The sequence below is a fragment of the Furipterus horrens genome, unplaced genomic scaffold (genome assembly GCF_987537825.1).
Source record: "Furipterus horrens unplaced genomic scaffold, mFurHor1.1.pri manual_scaffold_2, whole genome shotgun sequence".
NCBI classification, from domain to species: domain Eukaryota; kingdom Metazoa; phylum Chordata; class Mammalia; order Chiroptera; family Furipteridae; genus Furipterus; species Furipterus horrens.
The window spans coordinates 174,661,141-174,683,540 of NW_028327172.1; the positions used below are offsets into that span (position 1 = coordinate 174,661,141).

Genomic DNA, 22,400 nt, shown 5'->3' on the forward strand with positions numbered 1-22,400 from the left:
GACAGCACTTATAATCATGGAACAGATATTAAATCCACTTGTTTACAAACAAGATCATCTACATTAGCATTTTCCACTTATATCTGAATGCCCTGTTGTTTATACAACTGTAATATATTTACTTTAAGGAGTAAGAGTTATATTTTAACTTCCCTATTGATTTCTCCCTGGATAAGCATAAACAATGACAGAAGGGATCACCAATTTGGAGAGAAGCATTGTGTTCCAGCAGGATGTCTATGAAATGGATTTCAGTTATTCTGCTGCTACAGCTGAGCTGTCACTTTAGCCCTGGGGGCTGTGGAAAGGTGCTGGTGTGGCCCACAGAATATAGCCATTGGATCAATATGAAGACAATCCTGGATGAACTTGTCCAGAGAGGTCATGAAGTGACTGTTCTGATATCTTCAGCTTCAGTTTTTGTTGACTCCAATAAACCATCTACTATTAAATTTGAGATTTATCCTACATCTTTAACAAAAGATGATTTTGAGAATCTTTTCAAACACCTGATCTCTGCATGGACATATATGCCTAAAGATACATTTTGGACTTATTTTTCAGCAGTGCAAGAAATGTTGTTGGAATATACTGATTGTGTTCAAAAGCTCTGTAAAGATGCAGTTTCGAACAAGAAACTTATGACAAAACTACAAGAATCAAAGTTTGATATCGTTCTTGCAGATGCTGTAGGACCCTGTGGTGAGCTGCTGGCTGAGCTACTTAAAATACCTTTTGTGTACAGTCTCCGTTTCTTTTCTGGCTATACAGTTGAAAAGTATAGCGGAGGACTTCCATTCCCTCCATCCTATGTACCTGTTATCTTGTCAGAGTTAAGTGATAAAATGACATTCATGGAGAGGGTGAAAAATATGATGTATGTGCTTTACTTTGACTTCTGGTTCAAACCATATAATGAAAAGAAGTGGAATCAGTTCTGTAGTGAAACACTAGGTAAGTTATGTTTTTTCTTGGTAGTATGAAATTCTAACTTTCTTAGTGCCTTGGAAAGTGAGTTTGCATAACTCGACTTTTATAGAAGTAAATGGTAAAATAGAATTATAATTGATCTCTCATTCTCACAAATATTATGGATATGCTGAAATTATAGCGTAATTGAAGAATTAATTCCTCCTGTATAGTTTGGTTTGATTTAAAAACTGAACTATTTTGCTATATTACCTAAAGGATTCTTTCATGATAGAGTGGCTCTATCTCAGACTCAGGAATCTGTAACTTGAAATTTCTAATTATTTCATATCTCTTCGCTAAGTACTTACAAGTCATTTGTTTAAATATCTGAAAAATTTTTTGAAGGGTGGACGTGTAAGTCAGTGAACTATTGGGTTGGTCAAAAAGTTAGTTCAGTTCTAAAGTAAAACTAAAAGACATATTTTTCATTTTCACCAATAACTTTATTGAACAATATATTCACGATTATGTTCCACTACTTTCTGCCATTTTCAGGAAACTTCATAATTTCATCTTCCCAAAACTTTTTATCTTTTTGAGCAAAGAACTGTTTCAGGTGACTTTTGCAGTCTTAAAAGGAATTGAAATGTTTTCCATTAAGAGAATTTTGTAAGCACTCAAATAAATGGAAATCTGAAGGTCCAATATCTGGTGAATATGGCAGTTGGATCAGAACTTCCCAGCCAAGCTGTGAAGTTTCTGCCTGGTCATCAAAGAAACATGTGGTCTTGCCTTATCCTGATGCAAGATTATGCATTTTCTGTTAACTAATTTCAGAGGTTTTTTGTGGAGTGCTGCTTTCAGTTTTTCTAACTGGGGTAGTGCTTGTTGGAATTAATCATTTGGTTGCCTGAAGGAGCTCACAATAGAGGATTCCCTTCCAATCCCACCATACACACAACATCACCTTCTTTGGATGAAGACCGGCCTTCGTTGTGGTCGTTGTTGGTTCATTTTGCTTGCTCCACAATCTCTTCCATTACACATTATTGTAAAGTATCCACTTTTCTTTGTCCATCAAAATTTGTCTTAAAAACAATGTTTTCATTATGTTTAAGTAGAGTATTGCATGCAGAAATACAGTCAAGAAGGTTTTTTCCACTTCACATGTGGAACTCAAATATCAAAGCAGTTAACATAAACAAGCTGGTGCAAATGATTTTTAATGTTTAACTTGAATATTCTGTGTATGTCAGCTGTCTCCTGTGTGATATAACATTGATTATTCTCAATTAATGTCTCAATTTGGTTGCCATCAACTTCAACTGGTCTACCCAGCCATGGAGCATTGTCCTGCGAGAAATCTCAAGCATGAAATTTCACAAACTACTTTTGACAAGTTTGATCAGTCACAGCACCTCCACACACTTCACAAATCTTTTTTTTTTTTTTTTGCATTTCAGTTACGTTTTTACCTTTCTCAAAATAATAATGTATAACATGACAAAAATGTCGTTTATTATCTGAAATTTAAAATGGCTACACAAAAATTCACCAGTTTTGATAAGCTTTTTTAAATGCATGCTGATATGACAGCTGTCACAACACAATCTAACAAAATTGTTTCAAATGAAGTTAAAGACAACTAAGCACTACAAAGGCCAGCTAAGAAGAACAAATGAATGAACCTTTTGGCCAACCCATATATTTTGTGGTAACTCTCCCTTTTTTAAAGATAAAATAAGCCAAAAGTAAGAGTGAAGACATCTATTATTATGCTATATGAAAATATTCCAGCAGTTACTTGTAAATATATTTATTAATATACAAGTATTATTAAGCTCCTAAAATAAACCAAATGCAGTTATAGTACCAGTGAATAGCTTGCTCAATTGTGTAAACCACACTGAATGATCTAGGGAAAAGTATTTCCATGGCTGTGGTAGAATTAATTAATTAAAGAGTTGAAATCATTGTTCACATTTGCATCTGTTACTTTTGCAGCTTTACAGAGTAAACAAATATATGTTTAATTCTATAGTTGCTTAGGTTTAGTCATTGTCTATGATTATGAATGTATTGATGGGATGTTATAGAAGAAAAACTATTACACTTTATTGTATATATAGCTCATATGTATACATAACAATATAAAATATGTATATTATATAAATATTTATTTATAAAACCACAGACACTTTAAACATCTTTGGCTACATTATTCCAACATTTTTTTCAGAAAACTAAATAATATGTTCACATTACAATATTCTCATTTTATCTACTTTTTGTTTGTTTGTTTTTTCCTTTCAGGAAGACCCACTACATTATATGAGTTAATGGGGAAAGCAGAAATGTGGCTCATTCGAACCTATTGGGACATTGAATTTCCTCGCCCACTCTTGCCACATTTTGAATTTGTTGGAGGACTCCACTGCAAGCCTGCCAAACCTTTGCCTAAGGTAAACCTATTCATCTTTGTTTTACTTTTCTTACTTTGAATTTTTAGTAGTAATGATTCTCTGTTCTTCATTTAGAATGTCTGATCACAGTGATAAAATTATGGGAATATGGGTAAAATAACTTGACAATTAGAAACTCATATATTTCTGTACTATTATAAGGTTTGGGAGACTTTGGAAATTGGGTCAGTTGAATTAAAGCCTTCTTTATTCAACACTAAGAATGTATCAGCCATAATTCAAAGAAAAAAATTTAAGTCACAAGCATAGTGCAGGGATAAGTCATGGTATGCAGAGGAGCAGTGTAGACACAATTTTGCTCTCACACACAAGATATTCTACTTGAAAACATACAAGCAAATAATAAAATTGTGTGAAAGATATTGTAATAAAGAAGCAATATAATGCTACTATAATGCTAGAGAACATCCCATGAGAATGGATCATAATACCTCAGGTGTGACAACAGCAACCAGGTATAAGTGAGAAAAAGAGATCCCTTTTTTTGTGCCCCTTGAACAACAAAAATTTGTTATCTATCCATGAGCAAAAATGCCTCTGTGGAAGTTCTGGGATCCAGTATTATATGCCAAGGGACCTGGGAAGAATCTCACCCACCTGTACCTTGGGTAATTGGCAGGAAGACACCAGTACTGGCTGTGATGCCTACAGGATACTGTGAATCAGTTCCAGCCCCTCGTGACTGAAACCCAGGAGCACTTATAAACCCCAATTTGGGCAGTGACCTATGGATTAGAGTTCTTGTGAAGTTGAGATTTCTAGAGGAGTGGTTCCAACACACTATTGGAGCACAAAATATATGAGTTTAAATGCATTGATGTGAGTTAGAGGGAAGCTTGACTTGGCCAGCATCATTCCTCCTCCAAGACAACACAGTTTAAAGCTGAAAGCAAGCTTTTTTCTCCAACAGGGTCTAGAATGAGTGAGTAAGCAGAGGATGAGCTTTCCCTGGTGTTCAGAATGCCTCCAAAGGACTCATTTCTCTCTCACAGCATCCAGAATATTATATTAGGAACTCAGTAACTGGTGGAAGGGAGCAAATCAAGAGAATAGCACATAAGATACCCAGAGGGCATTAAAGAGATACATTTCCTCCTGACTGCATCCTGTACTCCATCAGGAAGCCTGATCACAAACTAGGAAGAAAACGTCTCTGACAGATTCCCCCAACTGGCCTGTGGGCACCAACAGTGAACTACATTTCAAATCCATACTTCTTCCTCTCTACACTCAGCTCCATGTATAAACTCTTAGGGACATCAGCAATAGCAAGATTTGGGAGAAGGTTGCCAATCAAGAGCAGAATCCAGGCAAGGGTTAGCTGACAAGAGAGAAATCAAAAACAAGCTCTAGCACCACCTTCAGGAAAATAGGGAAGCTATCAGCATTTGTCCTGGTGCTTTATAGGATGGAGGCAAGAGATAGAGACTTAAGAATTCTCCCACAAGAGGGAGCAAAGAGCAGGGAGAAGGCATAATGACATAAAGTCTGAAAAAGCCTTATCTATATTAGTATTGACAAAAGGTAATTCAAAGGCAAAAATCAGTAATGCAAAATTTTAAAAGAACATGAAAAACCAAGAAAACATTACATCACCATGTATAATAATAATCCTCCAGAAACCAAATACAGACATGGAGACTTACCCAATAAAAAAATTTTAAATAGCTGTGTAAGAAAACTCAATGATCTATAAGAAAACACGGAACCTTGTGTACTGTTGGTGGAAATGTAAAATCAATGCATCTACCATGGAAAACAGTATGGATTTTTTTGAGAAATAAAAAAGCTACCATATGATCCAGAAATCCAACTTCTGGGTGTATGTCCAAAAGTTAGGAAAACAAGATATCAAAAATATATCCATAAAACCCTGCTTATTGCACCACTATTCACAATAGCCAATAAATGGAAACAACTTAAGTATCTGTCAGCAAATGAATGGGTAAAGAGATGTGAAATACATACACAGACACACAGACACACAAAATAGAATATTATTCAGCCATGAGAAAAAAAAAGGAAACCCTACCAGCTGGGGAAGTACAGGTGGACCATGAAGGCATTATGCTAAGTAGCATAAGTCACAATGAAAAAGACAAATAATGTATGATACCACTTATATGTGGAAACTAAAAAGGCAAACTAATAGGAACACAGAGTAGAAGTAATAAAAGCAAGGACTGACAACAATGATTAATCTACCCAACTAAGCTATCATTTAGAATCGGAGGAGATATAAAAAGCTTCCCAGACAAGAAAAAGAGAAAAAAGTGCATTGCCACCATATCAGTAGTATATGAAATGTTAAAGAGTCTTCTTTAAGAAGAAGAAAAAAAAAAAGTATCAACAATAAGATGGCAGTGAATACATATGTATCAACAATTGGATCTAATAAGCAAAATAAGCAAACAAGCAGAACAGATACAGACTCATAGATACCGAGAACAAATTGATGGTTGCCAGGTGGGAGGTGCTTGAAGGCATGAGTATGAAAGCTGAAGGGATTAAGAAGTACAAATTAGTAGTTACAGAATAGTCATGGAAATGTAAAGTACATCATAAGCAATATAGTCAATATTCTAATAAATATTTATGGTGTCAGATGGGTATGAGGTTTGTTGGGATAATCACTTAGTAAGTTATATAATGTCTAATTACTGGGCTGTATGTCTGAAACTAATATAATATTGTGTGTCAACTGTAATTACAAAATAAAAATTATATTGAAGTAGAAATAAATGCTCTCTACAAGGCCATGCCCAGATGACTTCACAGGTTATTCTACCAAATTGGTGAAGAGGAAATGGGAAGTTGAGAAGAAGCTAATAATTAAAGGGTACAAACTTGCAACTCAAAGATTATTAAGTTTAGGAGATATAGTGCTTAGAGCCAACAATACTCTATTATATACTTGAAAGTTTCTAGAGGCTAGATATTAAATGTTCCTGGCACACACACAAAAAGATAATTATGTGACATGATAGAAGTGTTCACTAATGCTAGGGTGGTAATCATATTATAATATGTAAATGAATCAACTCAACACACTGTACATGTTAGACTTACAGAATGTTATATGTCAATTATATACTAATTTTTAAAACAAAAGCTTGAAACAATGATTAAAATGAAAAAGTAAACATTTCATGTTAGAAGGGTTAGGTCATTATTTTCCAGAGAAACAATAAATAAACAATTTAAAACAAATGATCAGAGGGGTAGAATAAATGAGTATGAAGTTTGGACCAGATAGCCATTAAACTTTTGGCTATTTACATATTTGGGGGGAAGGATGGAGTAAGTACATTGAGCAATAAGAAATTTTTCAAGTATAGAAGGTAATAAAATTGGAAAACTGATAAGGATCAGGGAACACAGTCAGAATAACTCTGACACAATTCCAGGTGCACATGAGTTCACCAGGAACGTTATATACATTGAACTGAGCTACTCAAGAAGGTGACCATATCTCTGCTGCAGAAAGCCCAACTGCACCTCTCCCATTGTGGGGCACTGGGGGACTCAGTGAGGTGATGGTAAGGGCCCCTTACAACCAGTTACACATAGCACATTCTACTAAATCATCCATTTTAAATATTATTTCAAAGAAAAAGGTGTCATACATAAATAAGCCAGAAACATGGTCACTTAAATAAGTAACCATACAGGTAAAATTCTGGATTTTAAATAGGAATCTTAAGCCTATTTTATGGAAATTTCAGACAATAATACCAGACTCATGAGTTATGGTGATTCTCCAACTTGTAAAAAGTGATTTAAGGCAAGAGGTACAAAAATGTCAGCATAGGAAGAATCTGAACTCACACTCATCCATGGATACACTGACTATACACCTACATGTAGAGCAACTCCTCCTGAAAAACAACTGAGGGTCGATTAAGCAGTCTCTGCACAACCAAAGGAGAGAGACTGCATAGAGAAAGTTGGGGAACTGTGAGAACTCCCCAGAATCTGTGGAAATTCTTTGGAATTGGAGGTGCCAGTGAATGTCATTGTTTACATTCTCTTTCCACAGAGAGCATGGGCAGAAATTCAATTTAAGTGCTGTAGTCCATGTGCAAGGCCACCATAGTATGCACTAGGCAGCTCACCCCACACCCTTTCCAGGCTCAGACAGCCGAACTGCCATAGCACTGCTGCAGCCACATGACCTTTGCTGCTCCAAACCCAGCCAGCCAACTTGCCAGGGTGCACCCTGGGAAGCTCAGCATATAAATGCCTTAACTGTGGCTAGCCTGCATGCCAAGGAACCCCGGATGCGTCAGACAACCACTTCAAAAGCCACTCCATCAAGTTCAGGAGTGGCAGCTATTTTATCTAATTCTTAAAACTCAATACAGAAAAAAGCAAGTGAGGAAACACAGAAATATGTTCCAAATGAAAGTACAAATAAAAACTTAGGGAATAAAACCCCTAAAGAAACAAAAATAAGTAATTTGCTGGAAAAATATTAAATATAATGGCCACAAGATTAGGATGTTCACCAAACATGACAGAAAAATTGAAGAACACAGTAAGAACATTAACAAAGAATTACAAAATATAAAAAAAGAACCAGTCTAAACTGAAGGATACAATAACTAAAATGAAAAAAAAAAATTGCTAGAGGGAATCAATATCAGATTAAATAACAAAGAAGAATGGGGTAGCAATTTGAAAGACAGAATAGTGAAAATCACCAAATCAAAACAGCAAAAAGAATTTTTTTAAAAAACAAGAATAGTTTAAGAGACCTTTGGAACAACATCAAGAATATAACCATTCACATTACAAGAGCCCCAGAAGGACAAGAGAGAGAGAAGAGGGCAAGAAAAACTACTTGAAAAATGGTTAAAAGCTTTCTCAACCTGGGGAAGGAAACAGACATCCAGGTTCAAGAATTTCAAAGAGTCTAAAACAAGATGAACACAGAAGTATCCTCACTAATATATGTTATAATTAAAATGACAAAAACTAATGATAAAGAGAGGCTCTTGAAGGCAGCAAGAGAAAAACAATTAGTCACATACAAGGGAAATCTCATAAAACTATCAGCTGATTTCTAAGGAGAAAAGTTACATATCTGAAGGTTGTAGCAGACTATATTTAATGTACTAAATTAATAGAACCTACAACCTAGAATACTCTGCCAGGCAAGCTTATCATTCAGCATTGAAGGTGAAATAAAAAAATTTCCCAGACAAGCAAAAATTAAAGTTTATCATCAATAAATCAGCTTGACAAGAAATGTTAAAGGGCCTTCTTTAAACAGAAATAAAAAGGCCATAACTAGAAATAAGAATGAAATCTCACTGGTAAAGGCAAGTATGTAATAAACACAATGGATCAGCCACTTAAAAAGCTATTGTAAACTTTAAAACACAAAAGTAGCACATTAACAATAAGTATATAGGAGATGTACAACAATAAAAATATGTAAAATATGATGTCAAAAAAAACATAGAGGGGGCAGTAAAATGTAGCTCATTAAATTTACATGCATATCAGCTTAAAGTAGACTGGAATAGATACAGATCAATATATACAAACCATAGATCTACAAAATATAGCCTAAAAAAAAAAAAAAAAAAGCAAAAAAAAAAAAAAAAATCCAACAGACAAACAAAAACAAAGAAAAAGAGCCCCCTCTAAAAAAATAAACCAAACCAGCAAACTGAAAGGGAGAAATCAATAAAGAAACAGAAAAAAACTACAAAAGCTACCAAAGAAACAATTACTAAAATGGCAAAGCACACCTATCACTAATTACTTCCAATGTAAATGGACTAAATGCTCTAATAAATATACATGTGATGATCCAACTTGGTGGCAGAGTAGATGAAAGTTACACAAACCTCCTCCCAGTGTGAAACAGGATTTACAGCTCAATTACAGAGCAATCAACCTGAATGACCCACTGAAAGACAACTGAAAAGGAGTATTATATCCAAGAATTTATAGAAGCTACACAGAGACTGGTAATAAGGGCAGAGATGCAAAGAAGGCTGGTCCCTGCACCCAGAGTGGGCAGCTGAGAAGCTGGAAAGACAGCTGGGCTGCAAAAGTACCCCCCGAGGATCGTGGGGCCTCAATACCATGTCGTGATCCCCCAAACCAGAGCAGCAGAGCTAGGAAGAAACGTCTGCATAGCATCAGGCAGAGAAAATTAACAGGGACTGTTGTCTGCTGGAAGAAGAAGGGAGTCTTTTAGTGCTCTTCTAAGGGGCCAACGCACAGGAGCTCGCTCTTGGGGACTCATCCAGGGCTCTGGTAGAGGGAAGACAACTCAGGGCATGCAGAAGCCATAAATAGAAGATCTGGGTGGCCTGGCTCCAGAGGGACATCTGGAAGGTCAGCTACTGAGGTCCCAGTCCTAAGTCAACATGCCACAACACTATCTTGTAGGGTCAGGCACTCCTGTTCTTATAGTACAAATGGGGGAGGGGGACGGCAGAGTGCAGTAACCTGGAACTGAAAATACCAGAAAGGACTGTTGGCTGCACCCACAGGGACATGGGGTGTGCTCTTTTTCTGGAGAAGCTATAGGCAGGCTCTCAGGTGGTGAATGAACTGTGTGGCTTTGGAACAGGGTCCAATCTTTCCTCCTTCCCGCAGGTTAAACAGGCACCACCGTCAACAGAAGTCACCCGTGTCAGGATCTCTGGCAGCATGGCTGTGGAGCGAAGGGGAGATGAGCAGCTTGCTCTCCTCCCATGGACCTGTGCCACCCTCAGTGAAGGGCTGCCTTGATATGCACCTCCCAATCCCACTGGTGCCATCCTGTCTAGCACAATTCTGTTGGGAGAAGAAGGCATGTGGCTCAACGCTCTCAGAAACTCCTGTAAGGGTCTCTAGCTGTGCAGCTACAGAGCTTGAGGGAAGCGTGCAGCTCAGTCTCTTCCCTTCCGAAGGGCTGGCACCACCCCCAGCAAAGACCTGCCTTGATCTGTTCCTCCAAGTCTCCCTGGCCCCATCCAGCTGGACTCAGTTCTGTGAAGAGAAGGATTCAGGGAGCCCAGCTCAGAGCCAGCAACTTCTAAGTGCAGCTCCATTAGGGTCTCTGGAAGCGCAGCATGCAGCTTGCTCCCCTCCCGTGGGCCAGTGACACCCGCAATAGAAGACTACCTAGATCTATTTTAATAAATACCACTTGCCCCCTTCTGCTGGGCTCAGTTCCATCCGGGGAAGACAGCTCCACTCAGAGCGGGGACATTCAGAGCGAATCTCCCTGAGAGGCTCCAGTCTGGGCTTGAGCAGGCACACCTAAGGGGAGGAGTGCAACTGGCACCTTCCTGTGGCCCAGCCAGCGCCACACACACACACACACACACACACACACACACACACACACACACACACACACACCACGTACAAATATATGAAATAAAGGATTTCAAGCTCGGCAATTGTATGATCCTAAGGAACTGAGGGATTAGGTCTGTTAAAAACAGCCACTGATAGAAAAAGAAATGGGGGTGCCTCGAACAATTAAAAACAATTCTCATGTGGTGCAGTAATTGCACTTTGGGGTATATCTGAAACAATGACAAGAGAATCTTGATGCAATATTTCCTCACCCATATTCATAACAACAGTATTCACAAGACTCAAAAGATGAAAAGAACACAGGGTCCATTGATGGATAAATCAATAAACAAAATATGGTATTTACACACAGTGGAGTACTGTGTGTTTGCACCCTTGAATCAGCTCTGACTCCTCGTGCCCTTATGAATAAGTGATGTCCACAAAATCCTAGCCTGAACAGCCCTCTCAGCTCTTTTAGGCTCATGCCTATGGCTTCTTTTATGGCATCTCACATTTGATCTTCCTCTTTCCTGCTGTCTTCTGTTTTTTCCCACATTATTATCTTTTCCAAAGAACCCTGCCTTTTCATGATGCGCCTGAAGAATGAAAGCCTCAGTTTTGTGATTTTTGACTCCAGAGATATTTTAGGACTAATTTGCTCTAAGACCCACTTGTTCATCTTTCTGGTGTTCAGAGTATCTGTAGAGGAATATTACTAAGCCTTAAAATGGAAGGAAATCCTAACAAATGCTATAACATAGCTGAATCTTAAGGACATTTTGCTAATGAAATAGGCCACTCATAAAAAGACAAATACTGCATTCCACCTATGTAAAGTATCTAGGCTAGGCAAATTTATAGAAACAGAAAATAAAATGATTGTTGTCGGTGATGGGTGAAATGGAAATAAAATGGAGAATTAGAGTATAAGAAATACAATTCCAATGTGCAAGATGAAAAAGTTCAAGAGACGGGTTGCACAACAATAAGGACATATATACTACTGAACTGTATACCTAGAAATAAATAGTTAAGATGGTAACTTTATATTATGTGTATTTTATCACAATCTTAAAAGAATCTATACTAATAACTCCTTATAACAATTATTTTTTTTTTCACTTTAGTTGTTTGCAGTAATCCTTTCAATAGTGTTCACTCTGCTGTTGCTCTTTTGTGATGGGAAAATTTCTTCCTTCACAGGAAATGGAAAAGTTCGCCCAGAGCTCTGGTGAAGATGGCATTGTGGTGTTTACCCTGGGGTCAATGGTCACTAACTTGACAGAAGAAAATGCCAATATGATTGCATCAGCCCTTGCCCAGATTCCTCAAAAGGTTAGATAAAGTACCTTAGAGCAGAAAAATAATGAGTGTGTTAAACTCTGTGAAGGGTCTGATTACAGACATTTCTACATGAAAGGTAAACTATTATGATAGCTCCAATTTATCTCAGATATCAATTTAAAAACAAAATGCACATGCAGGTGCTAAAGTGGTACTTAGGGTGTCTTGATTGACAATAACATTGGCATTAATATGAAGCTCACAAAGAAGTATATTTCAGAGGGACACTGTGAGGTTTGGTATTAAAACAGTGCTGTAGGCAGGTACAGATATCACCCAACTCGGTCCTGTCAGTTGCTCCATTTTCTTCCAGGATTCCTAGGGAACTGTAACACTGCAGATGTTCTCAGAAAGCAATTACATCTTAACAGTAACATAAAATAACAAATGATAACCGTCTGAAAGACATCATACAGTTTAGGCTTACCAGGTATTCCAGGCCTGTCTTACTTTCTCTGAATTTTGTAACAGGCCTATTCAATGTGTTCTTCAAGGCGATGTTCAGAGACGGGATGTCCAGGGCTAACAAAGGTACCAAAGTCAGCCTCAATGATTTAGAGAAACAGAAAAACAGCTTGTGAAAAAAAAAAAAAAGAGAGAAAACCTCCCTTGTGGGCTGAGTCATGATAAATTCTAAAGCAGGAAGACATAAAAGAAAGGGTGGAGTTTGGTCCACTCCTCAAGATGACCCTGTGTTTTCTAAAATGTCACCCAGAAACAACCCAACAGAATAATAATTACTTCTCCTGAAAGAAGAAGAAGGTAATATACTCTTAAAAAAAAAGAAAGTCAAACAAAAGGAAGCCTAGCATGGGATAGTTTCAGAGATCTTGCTTCTCCATAAAATATGGTAGTAAATTATCTAATACATAAAATGCACTTAAAGTCTGTGGGTATTTGTGAAGTACCTTTCTTTAGTTTTCTATAATGGATATTTCTCCCTATCACCTATGCTAATTTGCTGAGACATTGAAATTAATTTAACATGTAACAAATAGATATTAACTACTTATAAACTAGAATCCAGCATATGAGGCTTTCTCAGAAATTTCAAAAAAACCAACAAAATCTAATTCTGGTACTGGACTTAGAAATTGCTTGGCCATTTATGACTAATTAACTTTATTAGTCAATGTTGTCAAGTGTATTATATATAGCACATTGTGAAGTGTCAACCATCAGTTGAGTAAAATTTAACATCATTATCAATTTGATATTTCAACAGCTATACTATTATTTATGATGTACCAATGGCTTTTCAAAAACTCTTCTACATTTTAAGAGAATTTTCAATCCTAGGTAGAATGATAATACTAAATTCATGTAAAAATTACCACTTGAAATTTTTCTCAGAGGAAGTAGTGATTCATAATTAGTCTTCTAAAAGAAGCTAAACTTACTCTTAAAGTAGAAATTATTTATTATTAAGAATAAATTGTTAAACATAAGAATGATTTAATTTTCACAAATAACTGATTGTATTTATTTTGTAATTCAAATTATGTAAAACTCTAATAAAATAAAATATGGAAATAGTGAACATAGATAAACCACTTTCCCAACATTCAAAAAGAAATATACAGGTTAATATTAGATCTGGTAGATGAGAGCTGGTATAATAAATAGTTAAAACAAAATAAGTGTGTAGATTATTAGTAATTTGCTGGGTTTTGCAGTACAACTATATGACTACCTAAAAAATTGTATATGCTTGAATGGGCCATTGATAATCTTATTTGTCTATCCCCTAACATCATGACTACATTAATACCTAACTGAATATAAAAATAAGTACAGATAATATGAGTATCGACTGCTTTGTTTCATTGGTTCTCATTAATATGCCTTGTTTTCATTTCCTTATCTGTAGTATGAAAAGGTTTGAACTTGATATCTTTTTATCTATTTTGGATTCTAATACTCCATAACTCCAAACTTTGACTCATGGAATATGTCACTTTCTTTACCCTAACAGGTTATATGGAGATATGGTGGCAAAAAACCAGATACACTAGGGACAAATACTCGTCTGTATAAATGGATCCCCCAGAATGACCTTCTTGGTAAGATTCTGGAAAACACTGAAATTATAGTCAATTCAACCAGAGTGATGAACAGTTCACTAGGAAAGAAATTTATTGAACACTTTTTATTGAAAAACCTCAAAAATAAAAATCACCTTCCTTATATGTATTTCCCAGCTGTAGGGGGAAAGAATAACAGTAGGCATCTTATTTTAGAAAGTCACATTCCATATGGCCACAAATAAAATATCTTTATTTCATGTGTAATTACCTCTCACAGAGAACATCTCAACACTTTATGATCATCACTCCTGTCTCCGTACTCTCTCCTTAAACTCATGCTTTAACCCACTTAAGGGTGCAAAGTGCCTTTGAAAAGCATCAGCTCATCTTTTGTTACCAGTGACTCTTCATTTTCCATTGGGAAAAAATTCAAGATCTCTTTCTGAAGTAATAATGTATTGCTTCACAATGTGTGGCTTTTCCTTCCTCTGATTCCTGTGCCACTGCCATCACATTGCCTGCTGCCTTGACACCCTACATAGCAGACTCAGTGATTTCACTGTTTTATTATTAGAACATGTTCTAACATGCCTCGCCACTCTTTTTCATGCACTTGTTAAATTTTATCCAGAATATTCTCTTTCAATTTGTTCATTGGCAACTTGTTTTTATTTTCAAGTGATAAGAAACACACCAATCTTCTATGTAAGCCTCCACTATCTCTCCAGAAGCTGTAGGTGCCTCTGCCTTTGAGTTCTAAAAGGCATTGTAATACAGTCTGAAATGCATACTAATCTGTTATGAAATACACTGTCCCTGTCAGGGCCTTTATTGCCCAACACTCCTTTTACTCTAAGATTTATAATCCATAATTTTCTGAAATTCACCCAATCCTAGGTCATCCAAAAACCAAAGCCTTTATAACTCATGGTGGAACCAATGGAATCTATGAGGCAATCTACCATGGGATCCCAATGGTGGGCATCCCTTTGTTTGCGGATCAACCTGATAACATCGCTCACATGAAGACCAAGGGAGCTGCTGTCAGACTGAACTTCAACAAAATGTCTAGTGCAGATTTGCTCAATGCATTGAAGACAGTCATTAATGATCCTTCGTAAGTATCACACTTTTTAATAGATAGTATTGATAGAAAGGTTCTTTTGTCAATGGTGCATATGAGTTTCATCCTATTTTTAAGAGGCTAATTTGACATCAGTATAGTAATTTAACCCCTCTTAAATATACTCTCACTGTCAACCACTCATTTATTTCAAAGTTGCATTTTAACCCCATTTTTTAATGGGTATCCAACTAGTGCAACAGTTTTATTCTCCAATAAAATTAAGTTGTATAGATAATTGTAAGGATGTTTTCTTAAGGAATATGATAGAATACATAGATGGAACAATGATGAACCAGAATAAAAATCATAGCATCTTTCAATTCAATACCTGACATGTATGAAACTATAAGTCCCTTTACACTCAAAAACTTATTTTCTTCTATTAATTTTAACAGATTTATGAAATATTATGTACATGCTATAAAATTCACCTGTTAAAATGATAACATTTAACTACATGAATCTATTACCATAATATATATTCAGGATATTTTCATCATCCTAAAAGACATCTCATATGCCTTAGAAGTCACCATCCCCCTCGCACAAGTAACCACTGATCAACTTTCTGTCTCTATAAATTAGTCCTTTTAGACATTTCATCATAACAGGACCATACAATATGTGGCCTTTTGAAACTGGCTTCTTTCACACAGTATAATGTTTTTTAGTTTCATCCCAGTTGTAGCTTTGCAGGGCTAAATTGTAATCTGTGATAATTATAGGACATTTTAATTATCGGTTTATTAGTTTAAGGACATTTTGCTTGTTTCTAAGTTTGGCTCTTATAATACAATATTCCCTCACTTATCGCGGGTATTATGTTCTAGACACCCCTGTGAAAGGTGAAAATTGGAGAAGTAGAAACCTTACATTTATTTTAGTATTTATATATATTTTAAGGCTTTATAAACCCTTCCCACACACTTATAAACCATTCCCAGTCCCTTATTAACCTTTCCCACTCCCTTATTAACCTTTTCCACACTTTTATGAACACTACTTATGTTCTTAAATATATTCTACACTCTTAAACTTTAACAACATACGTATACAGTACTGCAAAATCCCTCAATATGGTGAAAAATCCACGATAAATAATTAAATATAATCTTTTTAAAAGTCCCACGATACAATGAGGCCATGATAAGCGAACCACGATATAAAAAGGGACTATTGCACTGCTATCTATGATTTTGTATGACTATATGGAAAGGTGTCAGTAGTTACAGCAAATGTAAACAGACTAAATCATTTAAATGCAAGTAACATTGGAGTGGATTTTAAAAGTTAATTATATATACTACTTAGAAGGTATGCTTAAATAGAAGTGTACAAGAATATTGTAAAAGTATAGAAAAATGATCTATTTCAACAATGACCATAAAAAAGATTTAGCTATACTATTATCAGATATAGTATACCAGAAGCACTACTAAAAATAAGGATTAAACATTTTCTAATAATAAATAGGTTAATTTTTCAAAACAAAACAAGTTATTAATTGGTAACACCTATTAATAAATCCCCAAGTGAAAAAAAAAAAGTAAAAGTAAATTAAAAAGTCCAAAATACAAGTTTTTAATCATAATAGGATGTTTTTAAAGGTCTTTATTCTATAATACAAAGAAAATGACAAAATATATACAATAAAAGATTTTAAACACAATTTAAAATGCAACCTTTTGACATATATATAACAGTGGAGAACACATATTTTTTAAAAACATAAGTTATAAACATAAGAAAAAAACATAAGGAATTGAACATACATGCTAGGGCAAAAACCAAGACTTGGTATTTGAAAATTTTCAAATTAAGAAGAGGGCATGCCCAACCAGATTAGAATTAAATACTTTTTAATCCTAAATTAAAATTTTTCTATATTTTTAAAATTAAACAACATTTCAAATAATTCAGAGTCAATACTGAAATCATATATGCAACTTCTTTGCAGCAATTTCCCTTCTAGGTATATACACAACAAAAATGTATAAATATGTAAATCAAAAGACAAACAAAGATAGTTACATTAGCAATAGTAGAAATAGCTAAAAATATATATTAGCAATCCAAATGTCCATCAAACATTATGAAGTGATAATGAGCTACCATCATCCATTGGTTACTATACTACAATAAAATTAACTAAAAATTGCTATAGAAAAGACAAAAACTAGTAAGTATTGCTATATGATCCCAATATATAAATAAGACAAACTAATCTATGATGTTAAAACTAATGATAGTGGTAATTTGTGGAAGAAATTTGTGACTAAAAGGTCAAAGGAAATTGAGAGCTTCTGTAGCTTGTGTTATCCTATATCATTATCTAGGTAGTAGGTACATTGGTATATTTACTTCATGACAATTTACCAAGCAACAATGAAATATGAACTTTTGAGCTGCTTACTTAGGATACAGACATTTTTCTTATGGTTTTACACTGAAATTTAGGGTATTCTTTACAAAATGTTTTGTTTTGCTTTGAGGGTGTGACAAGTTATACTCAAAGACTGATTTCTGTCTTTGCTAGTAATTTATATAGCACAGATTCATGTGGAAATGATAATAATTTCACATGTCAATAGTGTACAACACAATATTTCCTAATAGGCCAAATAAAGAAATGTATACATTTCAAACAAATGACTGGTTAATCACATTATTGTTACAGGAAAGGAGAGATAAAAGAATGAAGTAAAATTTAATAAAGAATCAGTGACCAACCAAGAGCTGATTTCCAACTGCCAACACAAAAGTAAAAGTCCCCTGTTGCTAAAGCAGGTTGCTAGGGAGCAAAGTCCTAAATTGAAAGGCTGGCTGATCTCTCACAGGGCTGCTTTGAGGATTATCACCACTGCCTAAGAGACCTATGTTGCCAAGACAGGAAGGAATGCCCCAAGGATCTCTGGAGAGATTTTTGGTTAGTGAAGTCACCCTGCCCAAACCAAATTTCTCAAATAGTCCTAAAAAACTCTCAGTTTTATAGTCTATGTTTTCTTGCCATATAGTTGCTTCTCCACATCTTCTCACCAATAAGCCCCTGGATTGGGGGTGAGGGCCTTTGCTTAGGAATAAACATAGGATGTAGAATGACATAACCACACAATTTCATTCTTACATCAAAAGAACTATTTTTGTCTTTGTAAACGACTTCACTTAACTCATATAAGGGGATTTGAAATCACATTAAAACAATGCACATGTATATAAAGATGTGTGGATCAAATAGTGCAAAAAACAACAGAAGAAATGCTTAGGGGTGCAATAAGTGTGGACAGAAAAAGGTTCTCTGAGACATGACATTGACGTCAAGGCCTCCATCAGAAGTTGAAGGTAGCCTTGGGTATCACACAGAAGACAGCTCCAGGAGAGGAATAGAGGAGACAGATGTGCAAAAGTGTTGAGGTGGAAACACACTTGGCAGCTTCACTGAACAGCCAGAGGCCAATGTGACAACCATAGAGTGTGCATAGGAAAAAGTGATAGGAGAGGTGGTTGCCAAAGGTCTGCCCATTATCAGAATGCAAAATTTAACCAAGTAAATTTGAAGACCTAATGGACTGTAGTAAGTGATTTATGAATCAGGCAGTACACCATTAGCAACTACAAGGGCTCTCAGATGGGTTGTCCAAAATGGAAGGTTTGTATAGGCACAAGATTGTGTGTGTGTGAGGAGTGGGGGAAAACATCAACAAAAAGAATAAAAGATTATTTTTAGACTGGGCATCTTTTTCCAGGAAAGGAATGGCAAGGGTTTATCATACAGATTGCCTCTTCTTCCAATGGAAGATGCAGAGGACCTAAGTGACAGATTACCTCATTGGTATTGATCAGAAAATTCCAGACTGGTTGGTAAGGGTTATATTTCTGGAGAATGTTCAAAGTTCACATAAATCAGGTATTAAATCTAGTTTTTGCATCATGGTCTTTCAGCAGGAATAATGTCATTTAGGGTCTATAGTTCTCTCATTAACACCATGTAGAGTCTTATAGGCCAAAACTGATTTGGAATTTATTCAAAATATGTTGAGAAACCAAATGGAAGTTTGAGCAAAAATATGTGATAGTCTTATGTGCTTGAAAACAATATCATTCTGGGTGGAAAACAGATAACAGATTTAGGGAGAAAAGAGTAGAAGCACAGGGACCAGTAAGGGCGCATACCTCCTGCCATGAAAAAATTACACTTCTAAACATTGACAGCAATATCTTAAAACTGTATTTCACCATCTGATTTATGTTGAGGAAAGAAAGTCCAAAACTATCAAAAATGTTTACATAAGTTTATTTGAGCCAATAACTGAGGACCGGCCCAGAAGCTAGATCAACAGATGAGAAAATGCTCTGGAGAATGGCAGTTTGGCAGTCCTTTTAATGTGTTTTGAATCACATGAGAAAATGCAAGAAAGATTACATAAAATACACTAGCATTAGATTAAAGAGGTGTGAAAGCAAAGTAGAGGTGGGTAGGGCAGGGGGAACCTCTAGGATTGGATAAAAAGTAAAATGGAGAGATACATACTTCTTTCATATTGGTAGGTACAGAATAATTAACATTTATAGTAAATAAATGGCATGTGAGCAGCAAAAGAAGCTTGTGGTCATTGTGCTCTGGTGCCTGAGTTTATGCCTCCAAAAAATGACTCTGGGCTTTCAATGGTATGTTATCCTTGATTCATAAGAACAATGGACAGGCTCATTGAAGGTAAAGATTAACTTTTTACTAAGGAAGCTATAGACCTGGGACAAGACTACTCACTGAAACCTACCCAGTTAGAAATTTATACTGAACTTGTCAAGCCTGCCATGTAGCCCCTTTTTTGTTCACACTTATAGCCCTTAGAATGGCCCCTATTACTTCCTCTGCTGAGAAGAGATAAGTTTCCCACCTTATCTTCCTTCTTCGCTTTGTAAAATATTTGTCATCAGAAAATTTCAATTTTAAAGCCAAACCATCTATGAAGACCCAAATAAAAATATACTTCTGCAATTCTATGACATTTATTTGAAACATATATATGACACTTCAAAACCCTTTCATGGGAATATTTCACTTAGGCAAATTAATCCCTTTCAGTGTTAGCACCTTTGTGTTTGTCCTTTAGATATAAAGAGAATGCTATGAAACTATCCAGAATTCATCATGACCAGCCAGTGAAGCCTTTGGATCGAGCAGTCTTCTGGATCGAGTTTGTCATGCGCCACAAAGGAGCCAAACACCTGCGGCCAGCCTCCTATAACCTCACCTGGTTCCAGTACCACTCTTTGGATGTGATTGGGTTCCTGCTGGCCTGTGTGACAACTGCTATATTTGTCGTCACAAAATGTGTTCTGTTTTGTTGCCAGATATTTGCTAAAGCAGGAAAAAAGGGAAAAAGGGAGTAGTGTTTCTGAAACCTGAAGTGGATATACCATATAGATGGGACTTCTCCAGTTTATTCCAGCAATAAATTGTAATGTAAGGGTCACTTCCTCCTGTGACAAAGTTACTTTTCACAATTTAGCTTCTCATTTCAAAATTTGTTTTCAAGTGATTTCTACCTGTTTAAGAGTTATAAATATGTCATGCCAAAGATAAAATCTGATAAAAACTAAAACAGAAGTAAAACCAAATATATATCTATATATATACGTATATTTGTTACTACAATTTCTAAGATAAGCCAGGAAAAATTAGCTTAACTGTGTTTCAAACAATACACAAGGACACAAGAACAGTAAGTAGTCTATCCACATGTTAATATTATTTCTGCAAATACTCAGAATATTTTAGCTACATTTTGGTGCAAAATTCTGTAGTTTTATCTTTTGTTAAAGAAATTGTTCAAAAATTAGAACTGTGTACAAAGATTCACCTTTCCATTTGGTTTTGGGAGACCAGTAATGCTCCTTGATTTTTCTGTACATCCAGACTCAGCATCACTTCTGACCTAAAGACATGGCAAGTCGTTTGCCTTCATCTAGTTTAAGTTAATTTACCACCAAAACATACAAACATACTTGGATTTAGAAATAAAACAACAGCTAGGTGCTTCCTCTGATAAAACTAAGTTATTTATGAACCACTGTGGTTTCAGTAGCTAATTCTTTTTACCTCGCACCTCCTTAAAAAGATTCACCTGTTTGCTTTCAGTCTCATTCAGCTTTGGATAATGGATATACAGTCCCAATTGTAGGTTTTATCATGTAGAATCTATACTCTAAAGGGACTTACTGAATTTCTGTTCTCTCCAAACGTGTATGTCCACATATATGCCCACTTCTTGAAAAACAAAGCACACCTCTCATCTACTTACAGATATGGGGAGCAATTCAATGTATTAGTGGGAGTTTGAAATAATGATTATTATTCCCTATAACCACACTAGATATGCGTGTCTCATCCCCTTTCTCTTTCCTCAGAAGCCTTTTGTTCCATCCTTCCCATTGACCTAATACAAAAAAATTAAATCATTTGGCATAACAAAAAAATCTAATCATCTCTTTTTTTAAACCTAGGCACACTATGACTGACCATAATCAATACCAATGCAAAAAAAAAAATATCATGTAAATTTTATTGACATATGAAAATTAAATCACCAGGATTTTTAAAGTCCTCCTAAAACACCAGGATGGAAATGGTCCAAGGGAAAAAACCACTCCTGTCTTTATTGGTCAAAAAGACCATCATTTAAGTCTCACAATAGACATTCTCTAGAATAAGGCATGAATTCATTTTAGAAACAAAATAAAACTTCAAAGATGGGGGAATTACAGAACAAGATTATCACTACAGTTTCCATCTAACTCTTCTAGATATTTGAAATAATTTTAAGAAAAACAGAAGTAACAGTGCCATAGTAGATAACAATGTTAAATCATGCATATAGGCTTAATTTTCCTCAAACCTATCCAGTAACACTTACAACAGATAAATCACAAACAAAACATCAAACGTTCCAAGACAAAAATAAATGGAAGATATCAACAGGCAAATCAGAAAAGTAAAAAACGGCCAATACCATATAAAAGATGATGAAGGCACTGATCTTAGTTAAATATAAATTGAATCATTAAATTGTTACCCACAGAATATTTATCAAACATAAGAATCTATGCGGGGAAAAGGCTGCTGTGGCCTCCAGAAAGCACTCAGCTTGAGGGCCGAAGCTGCCCAGCGTGCGAGCCCCTGAGTTCAGGGAAGCAGGG

General features: G+C 35.7%; 1 protein-coding gene across 1 annotated transcript; it reads left to right on the forward strand.

The window, feature by feature from the left end:
- Nucleotides 1-196: 196 nt before the first annotated feature.
- On the forward strand, nt 197-20,677 carry LOC150020041 (UDP-glucuronosyltransferase 2B31-like). Its single transcript, XM_090266797.1, has 6 exons — nt 197-954; nt 3,226-3,374; nt 11,910-12,041; nt 14,026-14,113; nt 14,975-15,194; nt 20,315-20,677. Exons 1-6 carry the CDS (start codon nt 234-236, stop codon nt 20,592-20,594), a joined length of 1,590 nt encoding a protein of 529 aa, XP_090122923.1. The 5' UTR covers nt 197-233; the 3' UTR covers nt 20,595-20,677.
- Nucleotides 20,678-22,400: the final 1,723 nt, after the last annotated feature.

Coding starts and splice junctions, on each gene's coding strand:
- LOC150020041 (XM_090266797.1), top strand. CDS start 234: ATGTCTATGAAATGGATTTCAGTTATTCTGCTGCTACAGCTGAGCTGT. Junction 12,042..14,025: donor TTGCCCAGATTCCTCAAAAG/GTTAGATAAAGT, acceptor TTACCCTAACAG/GTTATATGGAGATATGGTGG. Junction 14,114..14,974: donor CCCCCAGAATGACCTTCTTG/GTAAGATTCTGG, acceptor ACCCAATCCTAG/GTCATCCAAAAACCAAAGCC.